The sequence below is a fragment of the Taurulus bubalis genome, assembly GCF_910589615.1.
Source record: "Taurulus bubalis genome assembly, chromosome: 7".
In the NCBI taxonomy this organism is placed as follows: Eukaryota; Metazoa; Chordata; class Actinopteri; order Perciformes; family Cottidae; genus Taurulus; species Taurulus bubalis.
In genome coordinates, this window is record NC_136595.1 from 26,141,905 (window position 1) to 26,159,404 (window position 17,500).

At 43.5% G+C, this 17,500-nt stretch overlaps 2 protein-coding genes across 2 annotated transcripts in view; one reads left to right on the top strand and one right to left on the bottom strand.

Moving 5' to 3' along the window:
- Positions 1-7,591: 7,591 nt before the first annotated feature.
- LOC306738917 (uncharacterized protein) lies at positions 7,592-10,401 on the bottom strand (the record flags this gene model as incomplete). Its single annotated transcript, XM_079220845.1, has 2 exons — positions 7,592-8,400; positions 10,088-10,401. The coding sequence occupies 2 exons, from the start codon at positions 10,399-10,401 to the stop codon at positions 8,163-8,165; spliced, it is 552 nt and encodes a 183-aa protein (XP_079076971.1). The 3' UTR covers positions 7,592-8,162.
- A 2,720-nt stretch (positions 10,402-13,121) lies between these two features.
- The window catches only part of dhcr24 (24-dehydrocholesterol reductase), a gene marked incomplete at its 5' end in the record, with an annotated part of 10,271 nt that continues 5,892 nt past the window's right edge, over positions 13,122-17,500 (top strand). The window contains 4 exons of the mRNA XM_079221023.1: positions 13,122-13,352; positions 14,418-14,573; positions 15,420-15,525; positions 15,988-16,106. Of these exons, the coding sequence (XP_079077149.1) occupies positions 13,122-13,352; positions 14,418-14,573; positions 15,420-15,525; positions 15,988-16,106 (612 nt within the window). The remainder of the gene's footprint in view (positions 13,353-14,417; positions 14,574-15,419; positions 15,526-15,987; positions 16,107-17,500) is intronic.

Consider the following 17,500-nt stretch of genomic DNA (forward strand, 5'->3'; position numbering starts at 1 on the left):
CTACGTCAGCAGTAAATTACTTGATAAAAAAGAAAAAAGGAAGAGAAAAGTTGTTTCTAAGCTGGTAATCAAATCACAAGTTTATTGCAGATCCTTACGAATCCCCTGGTGGTTGATATCAGTATTGCACGGGGTCCATTAAGCGTTTTTTCTCCGTCAGACAAAGCGCTGGCTGGACGCTTCATCCCAACCTCTTTTTCAGTGACTTAACCTGCACGTAATCTTACCAGCAATCACTTTCAACAACCGCACTTCATCTTCCACCTCGACTCCTTTCAGGGCTCACGCTTCAATTTCATCTACTGCGCTTTTTTCCAGCGTTTAAACTTCAACTTCCTTCAGTGCTGTCGGTTCGTACACTTCAGGTAGTTTATTTCACCCTTCCTCTATTTAAGAGCACCCTCTTCATGCTCCTTCAGCTGGAACACACTTAAGGTCCCAGCATTCACGCCACATTTCCTTCCGAAAGCGCATTCTTCTGTCTGCGTATTATTCCCCGTGTGATGATTTTATCTCATCACATCCTGTCATGAGGATCATTTGTCAGATAGTTTTCGGTTGAGACGCACGGCTCCGTCTGAGTTTGTCCGTGTCTCTCTGTAGAGGAAGCCTCCATGATGGATGCTGCTCTGGTTCTCGGTGCAGGACGATGAGCAGAGCGTGTCCGGTTTCACCCTGCAGGCCACCGTAGATCTCCTCAGACCGTGCCAGGGGAAGCCTGCCAGCCACCCGGTGCTGTTTACACCAACGACCTGCTCCTACAACCGCTCCATAACACACACACACAAAGTGTAGCTTTCTAATTCTTGGTGTTTCTTCAAGATCCTTATCCACTCGCTGCTCTTTCCCACGTTGACATCTGTTCAACAACAACCAGACCGTCTGTCAGCTTCCTGGATGCCGAGCTCTGGTATTTGTCTGTATGCGCGTTTATTTATCTTGCACAACACGAGGGAAGCCTGGAAAGTTCTCACTTCTAATGTTTAGGACAGGAGGATTTGTTTTTCTGGAGAAAATGGGTTCGTTTATCTACGGTTGTTGTCCTCCGTTAACCGTTTTAGCGATTAGCGATAGGCCAAACGTTGGTGATCCCTTCATCAGTTCAAAACTTTGTCCAGCATGTCCAGCAATAAATACCGTAAAAGTCGGGTTACAAGCCGCTCCTACCTCCGGTCAGTGTCTCCGCTGTAGCAAGCTAGGAGCAGCGCAAGCTAGTGCTGCTGCTAGCACTGCTGCTAGCTCCCCGCTGCTGCTGCTACTGCCCGCTTCCGGGGCTGGTCTGGTTGTCGGGGAGCTAGCGGAGCGCTAGCGGAGCGCTAGCGGACGTTAGCGGGGAACTAGCAGAGCGCTAGCAGGAGCGCTAGCTGGCTACAGCTAACGGGGACACTGACCAAAGGTAGTAGCGGCTTGTAACCCGACTTTTACGGTACCTGCAAGACTAAGATGACATTCCCTTCGATCTTCATCAGTGAGCCGTTAATGCTCGGTCACATGTTGCATTATGTCTATTTGTGTACTTTCTAAAGGCTAAAAGAGTGAACGGACCAGTATTTTTTTTATAAAAAGGAGAGATTAGAGTAAATAAAGTAGTGTTGCAGAAGAGTTACTTTTGTTTTTCTTTCTCTCATCCCTTTCCCTCTGATCCCTATAATGAATTGGGATCCTCTGCATGCTACTCAGCAGATTGTTTACTGGTTAGTCTTGATAGCGGTTAACCAAACATATCAGACTATATGCAATTAACGGAAAAATGGATCATGCTCTCTCTCACTCGCCGAAGCCTCCATCACAACATGAGGTATAGACGCCCTCTTCCCTCGCTCATACTCTCTAGCTCGCTCACAGCCCAACAGCTTACTGGTCCCACCTCATCTACCCGCATCAAAACAGGAAGGCCGTGATCATCATCATTAATAATGAGCTGACAACAAAAGTCTTATAGTATGTATGTGAAGCACAGCCGAGGTCAGATGTGAGGAGTATAGAGTCAGCAGGATGAAGTGTAGACTCGGCTGTGAGATAAAGGTTGATACAGAAAGGTACATTCCAACATTCACGAATGTTTCAATATTAAACACCTAGATAAGAGCATGTACGGCTCTGGTAGAGGCAACGACCTGTCAATCACAGTAAGCCCCGCCCTAAAGCGTCCCCTGCTTTATGGTCTGTTTGACTCTAAATGACCATAACTTACTAAATGAACATCATGCTGTATTGAAGAAGACTTGAAACTAGAGATTGAGACATAAACTCATGTTTACAATGTTTACTGAGGGAATACATCAAGAGAAGTAGAGTCATTTATATAGACTTCTATACAACCAGAGGAGTCAGTAGAGAGAATACAGCTTTAACACATGAAGCATATACTTCTATACAACCACAGTAGTCGCCCCCTGGTGGTCAGGAGAGAGAATGCAGCTTTAACACATGAAGCATTGACTTCTATACAACCAGAGGAGTCGCCCCCAATCAATATAAAAGGTAGGGCCCGCCCCCCCCCCTCACCTTCCTTCTGTCACACAGGTGCATGTCAGCCTACCTCTGTAGAGCCAGGGCCTGCTGCGGGCTGAAGCGCGTGCCCGTGCGGGGGTGCAGGATGGAGTGTCCCGGCACCGCCCCCTGCAGGTTCCTCATCGCAATGCAGATCCCGCTGACCATCAGGGCCACGCCCCCCATGCACATGAACAGCCCCAGCGCGAACAGCGGGGCAGACTGCTGGGCCAAGCCGAAGCCCAGGGTCACGGCCCCCGCGGCCACCATCAGCACGACGCCCAGGCACAGCGCCGTGCCCCGGGGGAGCGGCATCTCCGGAGCGCCCCGGAGCTCACGTCCTGCAGCTGCGCCTCAGAGTCTTGCAGGAGGGAGGAGAGGAGATCAGACACACGGCATCCATGTGTGCGTGTGCGTGCATGTGTGTACGTGTGTGTTTGATATGATCAGAGGCAAACAGGAAGCTGACACCAGAGGGAATAACACGGATATGCAACACGTAAATCATCCCAGTGCGTCCGTGATAAACATCGACCACTCCCCGCGTGTACCTGGTAGGAAGTCGGGGCTGAAAGCTTCACCATTTCTTTTCCTCCTCTTCATCAACTTTCGGATGCCCGTGTGGCTTCCCTGGAGGAGCTCAGACAGCGGCTCCCGTGCTGCGCCCCCGCCGCGCCTCTTCCTCTTCCTCTTCCTCTCGCTCCGCGCTCCTCTCTGCGTGTTTCTTCTCCCCGCAGCGGAAGACGCATATCCGGCTCTGGAGCGATTGCGACACCGGCAGCCTGCGGGAGAGGAGCGTCGCGTGTGGATCTGGCGTCGGCGGCAGAGTCCGTGCAGCGGGAGGAAGTGTGTGTGTGTGTGTGTGTGTGTGTTTTCTTTATGAGGAAGGGTTTCCAGTGACGAGCAGTGGAGGGCAGGGCTGAGCCTGTCACTGGTTCTGTTGGACCAGCTGGTTCTCCAGTGAGAGAACAATAGCCCCCCTTTGTTTGTCTTCACTGGAACCACATTTTGGGTTTTATTGATCAGGAATCAGGTGGAGAGGTTCGCTCACAAATCATGAGCCAATTCATTTTGGGCCAGCTGATCTCTTTGGGGTTTTTCTCACAGTAGATGCTCCAAATATTGGGAATATGGAATTAATGTGCTTTTATTTTAGGTCTGGGCACCTTATGTCGAGACGATATATCCTGTTGGATGTGGTGATACAACGGAGTAAAGTGATGTGACCTTTGAACTTACCGGTTCTGTTAGTTGCTTCTACTTTAGTTATTATATCACTTTACTGATAATTATTTTGAAGAAAGAATATTTTGCGAAAGGTTCAACCCTGTTGAATGCAATATTGATATTAAGCTATTTGGTAAAACATATCATATTTCATTTTCTCCATATCCCCCCAGCCTTATTTTATAATAATAATAATAATAATAATAATACATTTTATTTGCATAGCGCTTTAAAAGGTACTCAAAGCACTTTACATGGTGAGACAAACAATGGAGGCAGCAATACAACAAGAGAGATGACAATAGTGAACTAGTATCGGAGGTTAAAAGCAGATTTAAATAAATGGTTTGAAGTGCTGTTTTGAAAGTGGTGACTGATGGAGAATGTCTGAGGTTCCTCACAGTCACCCTTTAACGTCTTAAAATGTCCCCTTAACAATCCTATTTCTATCATCTGAGGAATGAAAACAATACAAAATAAAGATCTCCTACTTCAGCATTAAAAACACCAGGGAAAAAATATTTAGTATTATGTGAAAACAAGAACAAACAGTACAATACTGATGCTTGTTTCTTTATCTAATAACTAAATCATAAATATGGTTTCGCGTTCTGTGTGAATCTCTAATGAAATACAACATATTTCATGTTATTCTCTCCTGTTCCTTCATATTCCACCCGACCATTCTGCTAAATGTTTTCTCTCTTGAAGCTACTATGGATCATTCTTGGTTTGTAAACCATAATTATGGGATTCTCTCTCGCTGTCATCAATATCAGAATAAAAAAGACCTGAACCGCTTGATCCGGTTCTTTTTGCGCCTTTTATAGACGACAGCATGTACTTGTGTACTTATTGAATATATTTGGGGTGAATAGGGTTCTTAATGAGAATATTCTATTCATATTTGTGTGTATGTATGTGTGTATATATATATATATATATATATATATATATATATATATATATATATATATATATGAATGAAAATATATGAATGAAAATATTATTTATAAATAAATATGTATATATACATTATATATAAATTAATATATATGTTTTATGAATAAATATATATATATATATATATATAAATAAATACATTTTTTATAAATAAATATATATTTATATACATATATATGTATATAAATATATTTTTATAAAAATACATTTATTTATATATAAAAATATATAAATACATATTCATATATATATTTATTTATACAATATATATATAAATATTTCTTTCATAAATAAATATATATAACTATATGTTTTTATAAATAAATATATATTTATTTTTTTAATATATATTTATACGTCATTTACTACGTCAATGAGTCTGACATTGTGTATTTAATCACTGATTTAATAAATAAAGCTGAATACATACACATTAAAAAATATGGTGCAAGATTTTCCCTTTTCACTTTTTCCAAGAGGAAAGCCCATCAGTCATGGAAACAGATTCAAACAACATCCTGCGATTATCAGCTCTCCTGTTGCAGCTGTGTGTGTGTGTGTGTGTGTGTGTGTGTGTGTGTGTGTGTGTGTGTGTGTGTGTGTGTGTGTGTGCGTGTGCGTGTGCAGCTGAAGTCAGTCGTCCTTGTGCTGTCAGAGATAACAATATTTGTGGTCCTCCGTTGTGAGCAGCATCTTATTTCAGCTGCTGGACTCGTTCTTCACACAAATAGTTCAGCGTGTCGTCGTGTGAAGGCCGACATGGTCCACTCACCCTTCATGCATCCTGTGAACACTTAGAGGGAACAGTTCAAATGTACTTAAATAAATAAAAGGAACATTATTTTTGCATCTTTGACATAATTTGCAACGATGGTGCATACTTTGAAAATCAGCCTGCAGATACAGGCTTGCATAAACCATCACATCTCTTTTATTCCTTTAATTATTTGTGATTTACAGAGCTTTGGCCCACATTACAGTCATTTGGTGCATGTTTTTGTTTTTGTGGTTCTGAACTTTTTTGGTCCAACCTTGTCCTCTGGGGCATACATTAATATGCAGGATTTCAACATTTGACAGATGGCTGCCAAACCGCTTATTTTTCCCCACAACTTCCACGTTGGACTTCTTAAAGTTGAGATTCCCACCAGCACTCTCTGCTGAAGGAGTTTAAAACAATGAATTAATGATTTTACTGGAGTGAATTAACTTCCCCAAACAAGTTCAACGTCTCTGCAAGTTTTAATTGAAAAGTAGGGAAAGGAAATTACATTAAAATGTTGGGAAATAATGTTTTATGCAAATATAAAATATGCAAAAAAACACTGATATGATCCTTTCAAATTGGACGCGATGCTATGTTTAGGTTGTTTTTTTTGCAACCAGTTAGCAACATTTTATATATGACATGTTTTGACTGCAAGAGAAATGTAGAGACCCGATTTACGTTTCCGATAGCGGCAGCAACTTACCTAAAGTCCCACCCCTAAATTATACGCTTTATGGTCTGTTTGACTCTAAATGACCATAATTTACTAAATGAACATCATGAAGCGTAGACTTCTATACAACCAGAGGAGTCACCCACTGGTGGTCAGGAGAGAGAATGCAGCTTTAACACATGAAGCATAGACTTCTATACAACCAGAGGAGTCACCCACTGGTGGTCAGGAGAGAGAATGCAGCTTTAACACATGAAGCGTAGACTTCTATACAACCAGAGGAGTCGCGCCCTGGTGGTCAGGAGAGAGAATGCAGCTTTAACACATGAAGCGTAGACTTCTATACAACCAGAGGAGTCGCGCCCTGGTGGTCAGGAGAGAGAATGCAGCTTTAACACATGAAGCGTAGACTTCTATACAACCAGAGGAGTCGCACCCTGGTGGTCAGGAGAGAGAATGCAGCTTTAACACATGAAGCATAGACTTCTATACAACCAGAGGAGTCGCCCCCTGGTGGTCAGAGAGAAAGCAGCTTTAACACATGAAGCGTAGACTTCTATACAACCAGAGGAGTCGCGCCCTGGTGGTCAGGAGAGAGAATGCAGCTTTAACACATGAAGCGTAGACTTCTATACAACCAGAGGAGTCGCCCCCTGGTGGTCAGAGAGAAAGCAGCTTTAACACATGAAGCGTAGACTTCTATACAACCAGAGGAGTTGCGCCCTGGTGGTCAGGAGAGAGAATGCAGGTTTAACACATGAAGCATCGACTTCTATAAAACAGAGGAGTCGCCCCCTGGTGGTCAGGAGAGAGAATGCAGCTTTAACACATGGAGCGTAGACTTCTATACAACCAGAGGAGTCGCGCCCTGGTGGTCAAGAGAGAGAAAGCAGCTTTAACACATGAAGCGTAGACTTCTATACAACCAGAGGAGTCGCCCCCTGGTGGTCAGGAGAGAGAATGCAGCTTTAACACATGAAGCGTAGACTTCTATACAACCAGAGGAGTCGCGCCCTGGTGGTCAGGAGAGAGAATGCAGGTTTTAAGACACTTAAACTGTAATTTATTTAAAAATGCATCCACAGCAGTATTGCATTGCTTTTCTTTTGTGCTGGTACTCTTGTCTGTTATCTACTGTGATAATACACTGACTATGAAGAAGTACCACTAAACTTTCCCTTTAAACTAACCTGCTCTCGGTAAAAGTCTGCAGCATGTATTATTATTATTATTATTGTCTGTATTTCAATACCAATTAAATACAGTAAACAAAGGTTTCCACCATAGGAAGCGATTGTGTCAGATACCAAGTAGCACAAGCTAAGAAATATATCATCCTTTATAGAAAAAGCAAATAAGATGCGTCAACAATGTCTAACGCAATTCAATGTCATAAGGGATTCAAAGTTAAGGGTTAGACACGGGTAACATTATAATTCAATTCAGTTTATTTTGTATAGCCCAAAATCACAAATTACAAATTTGCCTCGGAGAATCTGTACACATATGAAGAAAAGAAAAGAAGAACAACAAAGACGTTGTGCCGTATCCATTTTGTGTACCCGCATGCCTGATCCAACATTATTATTTATTCTTTTGTGTAAAACATCTCAGCTGTTTCTTTTAATGAATCTTCTTCGGAGTGAATGGACGTGTGCTCAATGTGTTCGGTCTGTGTTAGCTTAGCTTAGCATAAAGGCTTGGAGGAAAGAAAAAGAAAATAGTCCAGCGCATAAACTCCCATTAAAACCTTTTTCGAACCCTTCCATTGTCGTATTCTTTATTTTTGTTCCGCTACGGCTGAATTCGGTGCGTTCTACCTCTCATACCATACATTTAGATGCGCGTTTGGTTTTTACACCTGCATTGTAATTACAGGACACTTGGGGTAAAGCATGCTGGGACCCGCTGGTCCCCGTCAGAGAGAAGCATGCTTCTAGTGTTTGGTGGAGTTTGTTGCTGTCAGAGGACGGCTATTGCATCGTCTAGTGAAATGGCTGTGTGTCTTCCGGTCTGAGGGTTGCGGCGTCCGCAGCGTCACACCTCGAAGCTGATCTCCCTCGACCGTCCAAACAGGGGCTCCGACGCCAGGTGCGTGTCCGAGTACGCGCGGCGCAGGTGCGTGGAGCTGCACGTGGTCTTGATGGCGACCTCGTAGGGAGGCGGGGGCTCCTGCCACGTGGGCGGGTGAGGCGCCGGACTGAAGCCACCGGCGTCCATGGGAGGGTAGTCGAAGTCCTCCCCGCGGGCGCCTTGCCTGTGGCGCTCCATGGTCCTGGAGGAAAGAAGGCATGTGAGTGTACGGGACAGCTTGCGGCCGGTTGTAGAGATCAGATGTCAGTTGTGTTTCCTGACAAATACAGGACGGGTAGGGTTGGGTTTCACGGAGGTGTAGTGGACACATTGGCTGTGCCGGAAGATGAAAAAAGCTTTTGAAACACGGTCGTAAATATGAGCCACGGAGACACACTTTTAACTCAACGGCAGGCGCTAATAGAGTCTTTGGATTACAGCTGACTACTGCGTTAAAAGACTAGTTTGACATTGTGGAAATACATACAGTACATTAATTTTCTTGCAGAGAGTTAGACGAAAAGATCGATAACACTCTTGTTTACGCACGGGCGGATTATGAGGCAATGGGCCCCGAGCACAGACATGCAAAAGGCCCCAAAACCACCAAGACAAGCACCTTTATAGTTGTTTAGGTGCTTTTTTGTGGTTGTTTTGAGTCTCTTTGTGGTTGTTTTGAGTCTCTTTGTGGTTGTTTTTTGTCTTTTTAGTTGGCTTGTGTTTCTTTGTAGTTTTTTTAGCGCTCTTTGTGGTCATTTTGTGTCTCTTTGTGGTGGTTTTAAGTCTCTTTGTAGTTGGTTTGTGTCTCTTTGTAGTTGTTTTGCGTATCATTGTGGTCATTTTCTCTCATGTTGTATTCGGTTTGGGTTTGTTTATGATGGTTTTGCGCCTCTTGGTAGTTGCCTGGAGTCTCTTTGTAGTTGGATTTGTGTCTCTTTGTGGTAATGTTGTGTCTTTTTGTGATACTTTTGTGTCTCTTTGTGGTAATGTTGTGTCTTTTTGTGATACTTTTGTATCTCTTTGTGGTAATGTTGTGTCTTTTTTGTGGTCATTTAGAGTCTCTTTGTGTGTTTTTCCCCAATACATTGTCATTGTAAGACTCTCTTTGGTCTCTTTGTATCTTTTCAGCTGTTTTGGTCTGTTTTGTTTCTTGGTGTTGATTTTGAATCTCCTTTAGTCGGTGCGTCTCTCTTTGAGTGACATTTTGTAGGTGAGGGCCAGGGGGCCCCTGACACTTTGGGCCCCTGGGCCTGTTTGCGAGCTCCAGGAATACTGCCATGATTTAGCGGTAAATATATAAAGCTACCGTCAGCAGTCTGTTAGCTTAGCTTAGCATAAAGACTGGAAATAGGGTGGAACAGCTAGCCTGGCTCTGTGCAAAGGCAACCTGCGGAGGATGTTACAGACAAGAAACAGACTCACATTAGTGTGTGTGTGTGTGTGTGTCATAGGCCTACACTGGGGTCCTCACCACTTTACGTCACCGTTTAGCAAACTAATGATATGAATTGTTCCACCTAACTTTCTCCAAGAAAGCAAATAAATGCATTTCCTAAAATGTCAAAACAGTTCTTTAACTTTCTTTTATTGTCGTAATTATATTTAGATAAATGTGTACCTCTTCAGGGTGTTGTTAAATAGGACACTAGCAATAAATGAGCGTGTCATCCAGAGCTGAACACGTCCATATTTGACCAGAATTCATAAGAAATCAAATGAAAGTGGACTTCAGACTAATAATAATAATAATAATGTTCAGGGCTTTTATAGAAATCTATTCTTTTGGTTAAATTAACCTGTCCATGGCAGAACAAATCCATGTCTTTTCTTCAAGACAAAATTGTCCATACTTAAAAAGCAGTAATACACATTATTTGGTCTCCACCCACCTCGGCAGAAACACCGACTGGGATTCTGGGAAGCGGCTCCCCGGGGGCGTGAAGAGCGCATGGCCGCCGAAGTTGGGGTAGTCGTACGGGTAATGTGGGCACTCCGGGTCGAACTCCCGGTGGTTGTAGTTGGCGGCGCTCTTGCTGTTCATCGCCCAGAAGAGCCCCAGGATGAGCATCACCACCCCGAGCACCACGCAGCACAGAGAGAAGGCCTGCAGGCGGCTCTGGGACGAGGCCAGGAAGGCGGTGGAGCCCCCGGTCACGATGAGGAAGGCTCCGATGAAGATGGTACCGTGGTGCAGGGAAGGCATCCTCCTCCTCCTGCAGCACCGCGACTGTTTCCTGAGGGGGTTAACGCTCAAGGCTGCGACCGGCTGGATGGGGACGCTGACACCGACCTGACATCCAAACAATATTTACTCCCACAGTTACAGAAGTCCTGAGGTAAAGAAAAGAAAAAGAAAAAGAAAAAGAAGCTCCTTGAATCTTACTTATTTGTTCCCATAATTTCCATCTCCCAGAATGGTCGTAAAAGTGTTGGTCCTCACTCTGTAGATCTCTGGCTCGCGCGCAAAAGTGCTCAAATTAATAGTTTTGTCGGTGAAAAATAAATAAAAATAAAGCGGAGAAGGCTTCGATGCGCATCAGGACTCTCGCTGTGTTCATCATCAGAGCAGATGGACGAGAGGATGGCAGAGCCCATTAAGAAATCTTTACTGGCGCCCCACCCTCCCTCTGTCTAATGTGTCCGAGGGGTGTGTGTGTGTGTGTGTGTGTGTGTGTGTGTGTGTGTGTGTGTGTGTGTGTGTGTGTGTGTGTGTGAGAGAGAGAGAGCTTTCTCTAAACATAAATGGACATATTGGACAAGAGGCAGAGTGGATTTTCGGCCTTTATTCTTGCTTTTATAGCCTCACTGTGTCAGGTTGCAACGTTCAAATTGAGAAAAAAATTAATGTTTGGCAGTTTATTTGCAAGACAACGACAGAAAATCTGCTTTGCTTTGAATGATGAGGACGCTCAAAGTTTGAACTAACAGCAGCGTTTGGTTTGGTTTGTCTGCTCCATGCAATTCATATTAATTTGACACGGTATAGACTAAACTAAGTAAATACATCACAGCAAACATGATGACAGAATGGTGCTATTTTGGTGGAATCACTGAGTTACAAATACACACACTGACAGTGGAGAGAAACCCGAGTCTAAAGGTTAATTATTGTATTTTCCAGTAACTTTGATTAATAATTGAATGCAGGAGTGCGGATCAATATGTAGAGACGGCTCCATTTTTTTTGTCTTAGCCGTCACAAGCTGAATTGGATATAATTCATATGAGCTATTTACAGCAGAGAGACTTGATATCGGTGTAAAACAGAGACAGGAACCTTTATTTATATTCTTTGGATTTGTGTGAGACTCGACCACTACTGAGGGTTTATTAGAGACACAACCAAGAATATGTGAGCGACAGGAGATCAGTGTTTTCTGCTGGATACAAGCCACAAAGCATGATTTATTAAAATGGTCATAATAGCTGGACGTAAATGTACCGCGACTTGGAGAGGATGAGAACCTTCATCTTCCATGTGTAGCTCAGGGAAATAGTCACCGACACATTTTTGAGAAACATTAACCGTATGTAATATTTGGCAAATACGGCAAATTAGACTTTTTTTGTTTGAAAATGGTGTGGTGGGGAGGCTGGATGAAGGTGAGGTTTGTTGTGGAAATCATATTAATATGTACAAGTTCCTATTGTTGACCAAATGGGCCGATGAACGACCTCAAGGAATAATTATCTTCGTGGGAAGTGATTTCTCGTAAACGCCTCGAGGCAATTTCTTCAGTTTTTTCTCGAATGTCAACTCAGATTTTAGTTGGTGGTCAAAGGTCAAGACTTTGGACGTCTTTCAATAATGCAGTTCCTATTATGACAATTTAAAATGTCTGCTGGGAAAGAATTACGAGACATTTGATGACATTTTGAACTTGACCATGAGGCAATTATGAGACCATTTGACCAAATAAAACATAAAAGGAAAATTATATATCAATAAATATAATGAACAAATAAATAAAACATAAAAATGTATTCACTTTATTTATTTATTTTTAGATAGATGGGGGCAACACACAACTATTTATTTATAAAAAATATTTCTATACTTTTACAACAATTTTGAATTTTTATTCAAATTGTACATTATTTATTGTTGGTCATGTGTCATGGTGTGTTTTTTTATATATGGGTGAGACGCCTACACATATTTTTCTCATATACCTTTTATATATTTATATTTTATATATTTTTTTTTTATATATCTATAATACTTACACTAGTATACACTTATTTTGTCACAGACTCCATTCTATTCTTAACCGTTATTTGTCCAGATTTGTTGTCCTTGCTCTTTGCTGTATGTCTATTTATGTGTAAGTACATTAGAGCAATGCAAAGTAATATTCCGTGTTTAAGTGCACACATAGATTGTAAATAAAGTTGTATGAGAGTCAGTACAGGCTTTGATATTGACAATAGTAACACAACAAATACCTGATAAAATATATTAAATGTATATGAATGATCCTCATAATATTCACAGTTGTGGGGAATAACAATTAGTTATTTAACTGTCTGTGTTTCTTCTCAGAACAGAGTTTGAACCCAGGTTGGCTCTTATGGTCATCGTTTTAGAACAGTACCATGGTGTGACAGCCTCTCTGCGTCCTGATTGGTCCAACTTCAGAGAGGCTATCGCTCTGGAACCCCGAACAGTCACTCGCTTGACCAATGAGCGTGACGCGTGTTGGGCTCGATCCCGCCCCCTCAGCATTTTGACCAATCAGCGGGGGAACAGAGGACGAGGGGGGATGGGTCAAAAACATTCACCTAGCGCGGTGAGGAGGCGACCAGAAGGTAATCGATGTCCCGGCGCTCTGCGGCATTTTAACTTTAAAAAAAATAATAATACAAAAACACAAAAGAGTCTGCGCGATCCTTGTCGCTAGGAGACCGAGCCGACCAGACGCCATGGAGCCGCTGCTGTATTTAGCCGGCGTGGTCGTCACGTTCCTGCTGTGGATCAAAATCAAGGGTCTCGATTACGTCATCGTTCACCAGCGGTGGATCTTCGTGTGTCTGTTCCTGCTGCCGCTCTCCGTCGTGTTCGACGTGTACTACTCTGCGCGCGCGTGGCTCATTTTCAAGATGTGCTCCGCGCCCAAGCTGCACGACGAGCGCGTGCGCGACATCCAGCGACAGGTGAGCCACCAGCATCATCACCTGTGCTCTTACAGGTGTGCGCGTGCGCGTGTGTTCTTAACTTTGTGAACTGGCCCCTGACCTCCCCATTCGTTTAAAAAAACCAGAATGAGGACTTGCCTGTTTTGCAAAGCATCATGGGTAGTGAAAAACTCACAGTGATAACACAGTGATGCTTTTAACATGTTTTAAGTGAAATAATGGAGACAAAGCCACGTTGTTTTCGGTGCAGTTTGACGTAAGAGTGTGTTGCTTTATCTGTTATGTTGTAAATTAATTATTACACAGGTGTTTTCCTATCTTCTCACTTTATTAACCTGCTTTTTATTTGCTTTGCAGGCACGCAATAGATAAGATTGTGTTGGAACAGTTTGTAACAGGCTTGTAATTGATCATCAAAACCTACATTTTCATTTAATTCAACACCCACAATTACATTGTATGGCAGATTAGTTGGGCCTGTGAGTTCATGCTCACCTGTATTTCACCAAGTGAAGCAACTACTTATCAGTTTGGGTGTTCAATGATCAAGTTACGCAACACATTGTCTGCAAGTGTGTTAGTTTTGTCTGGTTTTGTGGCTAATTGTTTATTTTTAAAGGGGCAAAATGAAAGTGATTGAACTGAATCATTTCAGAAATGTGGCCAATATTATGAGCTTTTGCAGCACTTTTCCCCTCCATTTTCTCCCAACTTTGTGCTGTCGTACGATTAAGATCTATGTGAGGTTCTGTGAATTTAGACAATCTGTTCACAGTCTGATTAAATGCTGGCTATGTAAGCCGGAGAAGGCCTTGGGAGCAGATAAGACAGACACCTAATACCTACATTCCTAGAAGGATTCGGTCAGGAGAGAGGAATCTGATGTGAAGTAGAGGTAAATCAATCTGATCCACAGGCCAGAGAGAGCGTTAGTCAATGATGTGTAAAGAAGAAAGACGCATTCAGGGCTCACCACAGGAATTGGGAGGATCGGCGTTCACAAAATATACTTTAAGGAGTTTAAACGAGCTGTAAAATAGGTCACTTTCCATAGTGTCTTCTTACCTTTGTCCCACATTTCAGGTGCGCGAGTGGAAGAAGGACGGCAGTAAGACCCACATGTGTACGGGTCGACCCGGCTGGCTCACCGTGTCCCTCAGAGTGGGGAAATACAAGAAAACCCACAAGAACATCATGATCAACATGATGGACATCCTGGAGGTGGACACGAAGAGGCAGGTGGGAGGATTCAATCAATCCCATCAGCCCCGGCTCTACTTTGTGCATCGTGCTCATTCGCTCACTTTAGCATGCTAGCAGGCTAAACTAAGATGGCGAACATAGTAAACATTACACCTGCTAAACATCTGCATGTTACCATTGTGAGCATATTAGCATGTTAACACTGTAAACTTAGATGGCGAACAGTGAACATTACACCCGCTAAACATCTGCATGTTAGCATTAGCATATTAGCATGTTAACAGTGTATACGTAGATGGCGAACAGTGAACATTACACCTGCTAAACATCTACATGTTAGCATTAGCATGTTAGCATGTTAACACTGTAAACTTAGATGGCGAACAGTGAACATTACACCCGCTAAACATCTGCATGTTAGCATTGTGAGCATATTAGCATGTTAACACTGTAAACTTAGATGGTGAACATTATACCTGCTAAACATCTGCATGTTAGCATATTAGCATGTTAACACTATAAACTCAGATGGCGAACATAGTGAACATTACACCTGCTACATTTCTGACAAGCCAACAGCCAGATTATTAAAACAACTTCAGTTAAAGGATAATTTGGCTAACCTGGGGTAAAACCTGTGAGATCATCCGGCTGCCTCTGTTCTCTGGCCACCTAGGACTTCTGCTAATCAGCGGGAACGTAGTGTTCCCAGACGCTAGCCTTTAACCTTTTGTCATTAATAAGCAACAGCAACGGTCGCACTGCGACAGAAATAAAACCGACATTGACATTAAACCAGTTTTCTCTTGAACCGATAACGTGTAGCTAGCTGGATTTTGCATCGTTGGCCTTCGCTCACGGTGGTCTTTGTTGTTGTTTTAGGTGGTGAGAGTTGAGCCGCTGGCCAACATGGGTCAGGTGACCGCTCTCCTCACCTCTATTGGCTGGACGCTGCCGGTGCTGCCCGAGCTGGACGACCTCACTGTGGGTACGTCGCTGTGTTTCTGTGGATTCCTGGGTCGCCGTCACAGAGTGGCATCATCTGTGGGCCCCTCTGGTTTCTAGAAACCAGAGACGTGTCGGTGATTTCCACAGCTTCAGATCCTTCATCTCCTCCATCAATCCCCCCCCGTATCCTGTTGAGAGCCCCAACGACTTCTCTAATTGTGTTAGCGGATTGATTGTTGTAGCTCAGGAGACGAAAGCTGGGAGGAAATGGCTGCAGCGTTGGAAGCACCCCCTGGATCGGGTTTCATAATGGATTCCCTGATGCCATAAATTGCGCATCAGCAATCTAATGTTTTCCCATCAGGCAGCGGTGCATTCATTTATCCTGATGTCCAGGCAGGCACACACACTCATCTCCCGGCAGACAAGCGCTGCTTTGTGCTCGTGTGTGTTGGCCCACCTGGAAAAGATATTGAATTACACTTCTTTAATCCTCCCTCAGGTGGCTTGGTGATGGGCACGGGCATCGAGTCGTCCTCTCACATCTACGGGTTGTTTCAGCACATCTGCGTCGCGTTCGAGGTGGTTCTAGCCGACGGCAGCTTGGTGCGCTGCACTGAGGTGAGTGTGTCGGTGGTGGCAACGCCGCCATCCCATCATCCTCACATCCGGAGACGACTGCAGCGCCCCTCCTCCCCAATGTCCCGACTCGACCCTGAGTTCAAGCTGAAAATACTTAAACAAAGCTCAGATGAAAAAAACTGGTGCTTCCTGTTTACGGAACCACTCCAGCTGTTTTCTATTTTTGAGCTACTAAATGTCACCGACTGAGTGAACAGGCTTTCCACTCTGTCAGGTTTTAGCTTCGCCTGTAAGAAGAAACGTCTGGGTCGTGCGATCGATATGACGCATTTAACATCAGCACAAGTTATCTTAATATATAATATATTACGTATTATAATGCGTAATAAAGGCTCTTTAGAGAGATAATGTTAGATCTTAATAATGAAAATACTCTACATGTACTGTTTCTCAAAACTGATATTATAACTGACATTTTAAGTCGTAGACTGAGACTGACGTTGTTTTGTGGACTGCTTCTATACAACCAGAGGAGTCGCCCGCTGGTGGTCACTAGAGAGAATGCAGATGTAATACATGAAGCATAGACTTCTATACAACCAGAGGGGCCGTCCCCTGGTGGTCAGGAGAGAGAATGCAGTGTATGCTTCTATACAACCAGAGGAGTCAGCCCCTGGTGGTCAGGAGAGAGAATGCAGATTTAACACATGAAGCATAGACTTCTATACAACCAGAGGAGCCGCCCCCTGGTGGTCAGTAGAGAGAATGCAGCTTTAACATATGAAGCATATACTTCTATACAACCAGAGGAGTCACCCCCTGGTGGTCAGTAGAGAGAATGCAGATGTAATACATGAAGTATAGTCTTCTATACAACCAGAGGAGTTGCCCCCTGGTTGTCAGTAGAGAGAATGCAGATTTAACACATGATGCATAGACTTCTATACAACCAGAGGAGTCGCCCCCTGGTGGACAGTAGAGAGAATGCAGCTTTAATACATGAAGCATAGACTTCTATACAACCTGATGAGTCACCTCTTTGGGTTGTATTGACCGGTGGTTCATCCAATCCCCTGCCAGTTATGTTTTTAAAACGCCTGCACGTTTCCCATGACCTCCTGAGAGGCGGTCGGGTCGGATCCGCCCCAAAAAACTCCTCCCCTATCTCTTTCTAATCCTTTTCAAACAGTCCCAGATGTAAAAAGTAAGCCAGACTTGGTTCAACTTGTGGTGGGAGTCCCAGAGTTGCAGTAGAATATTGCGTAATGGTCTCATCCAGTAAGCAAAAGGAGTCGTCTGCTTGTGGAGAGGAAGCGCTGTGAGGTTTGCTAATGGTTTCGTTGTTAAAGCCAAACAGACCGACGTTAGAAACCCAGAAGGCAGAAACCGCATTTGCAGCTGTGTCGCCGTCAAGTGTACGGTTTTGTTCGAAT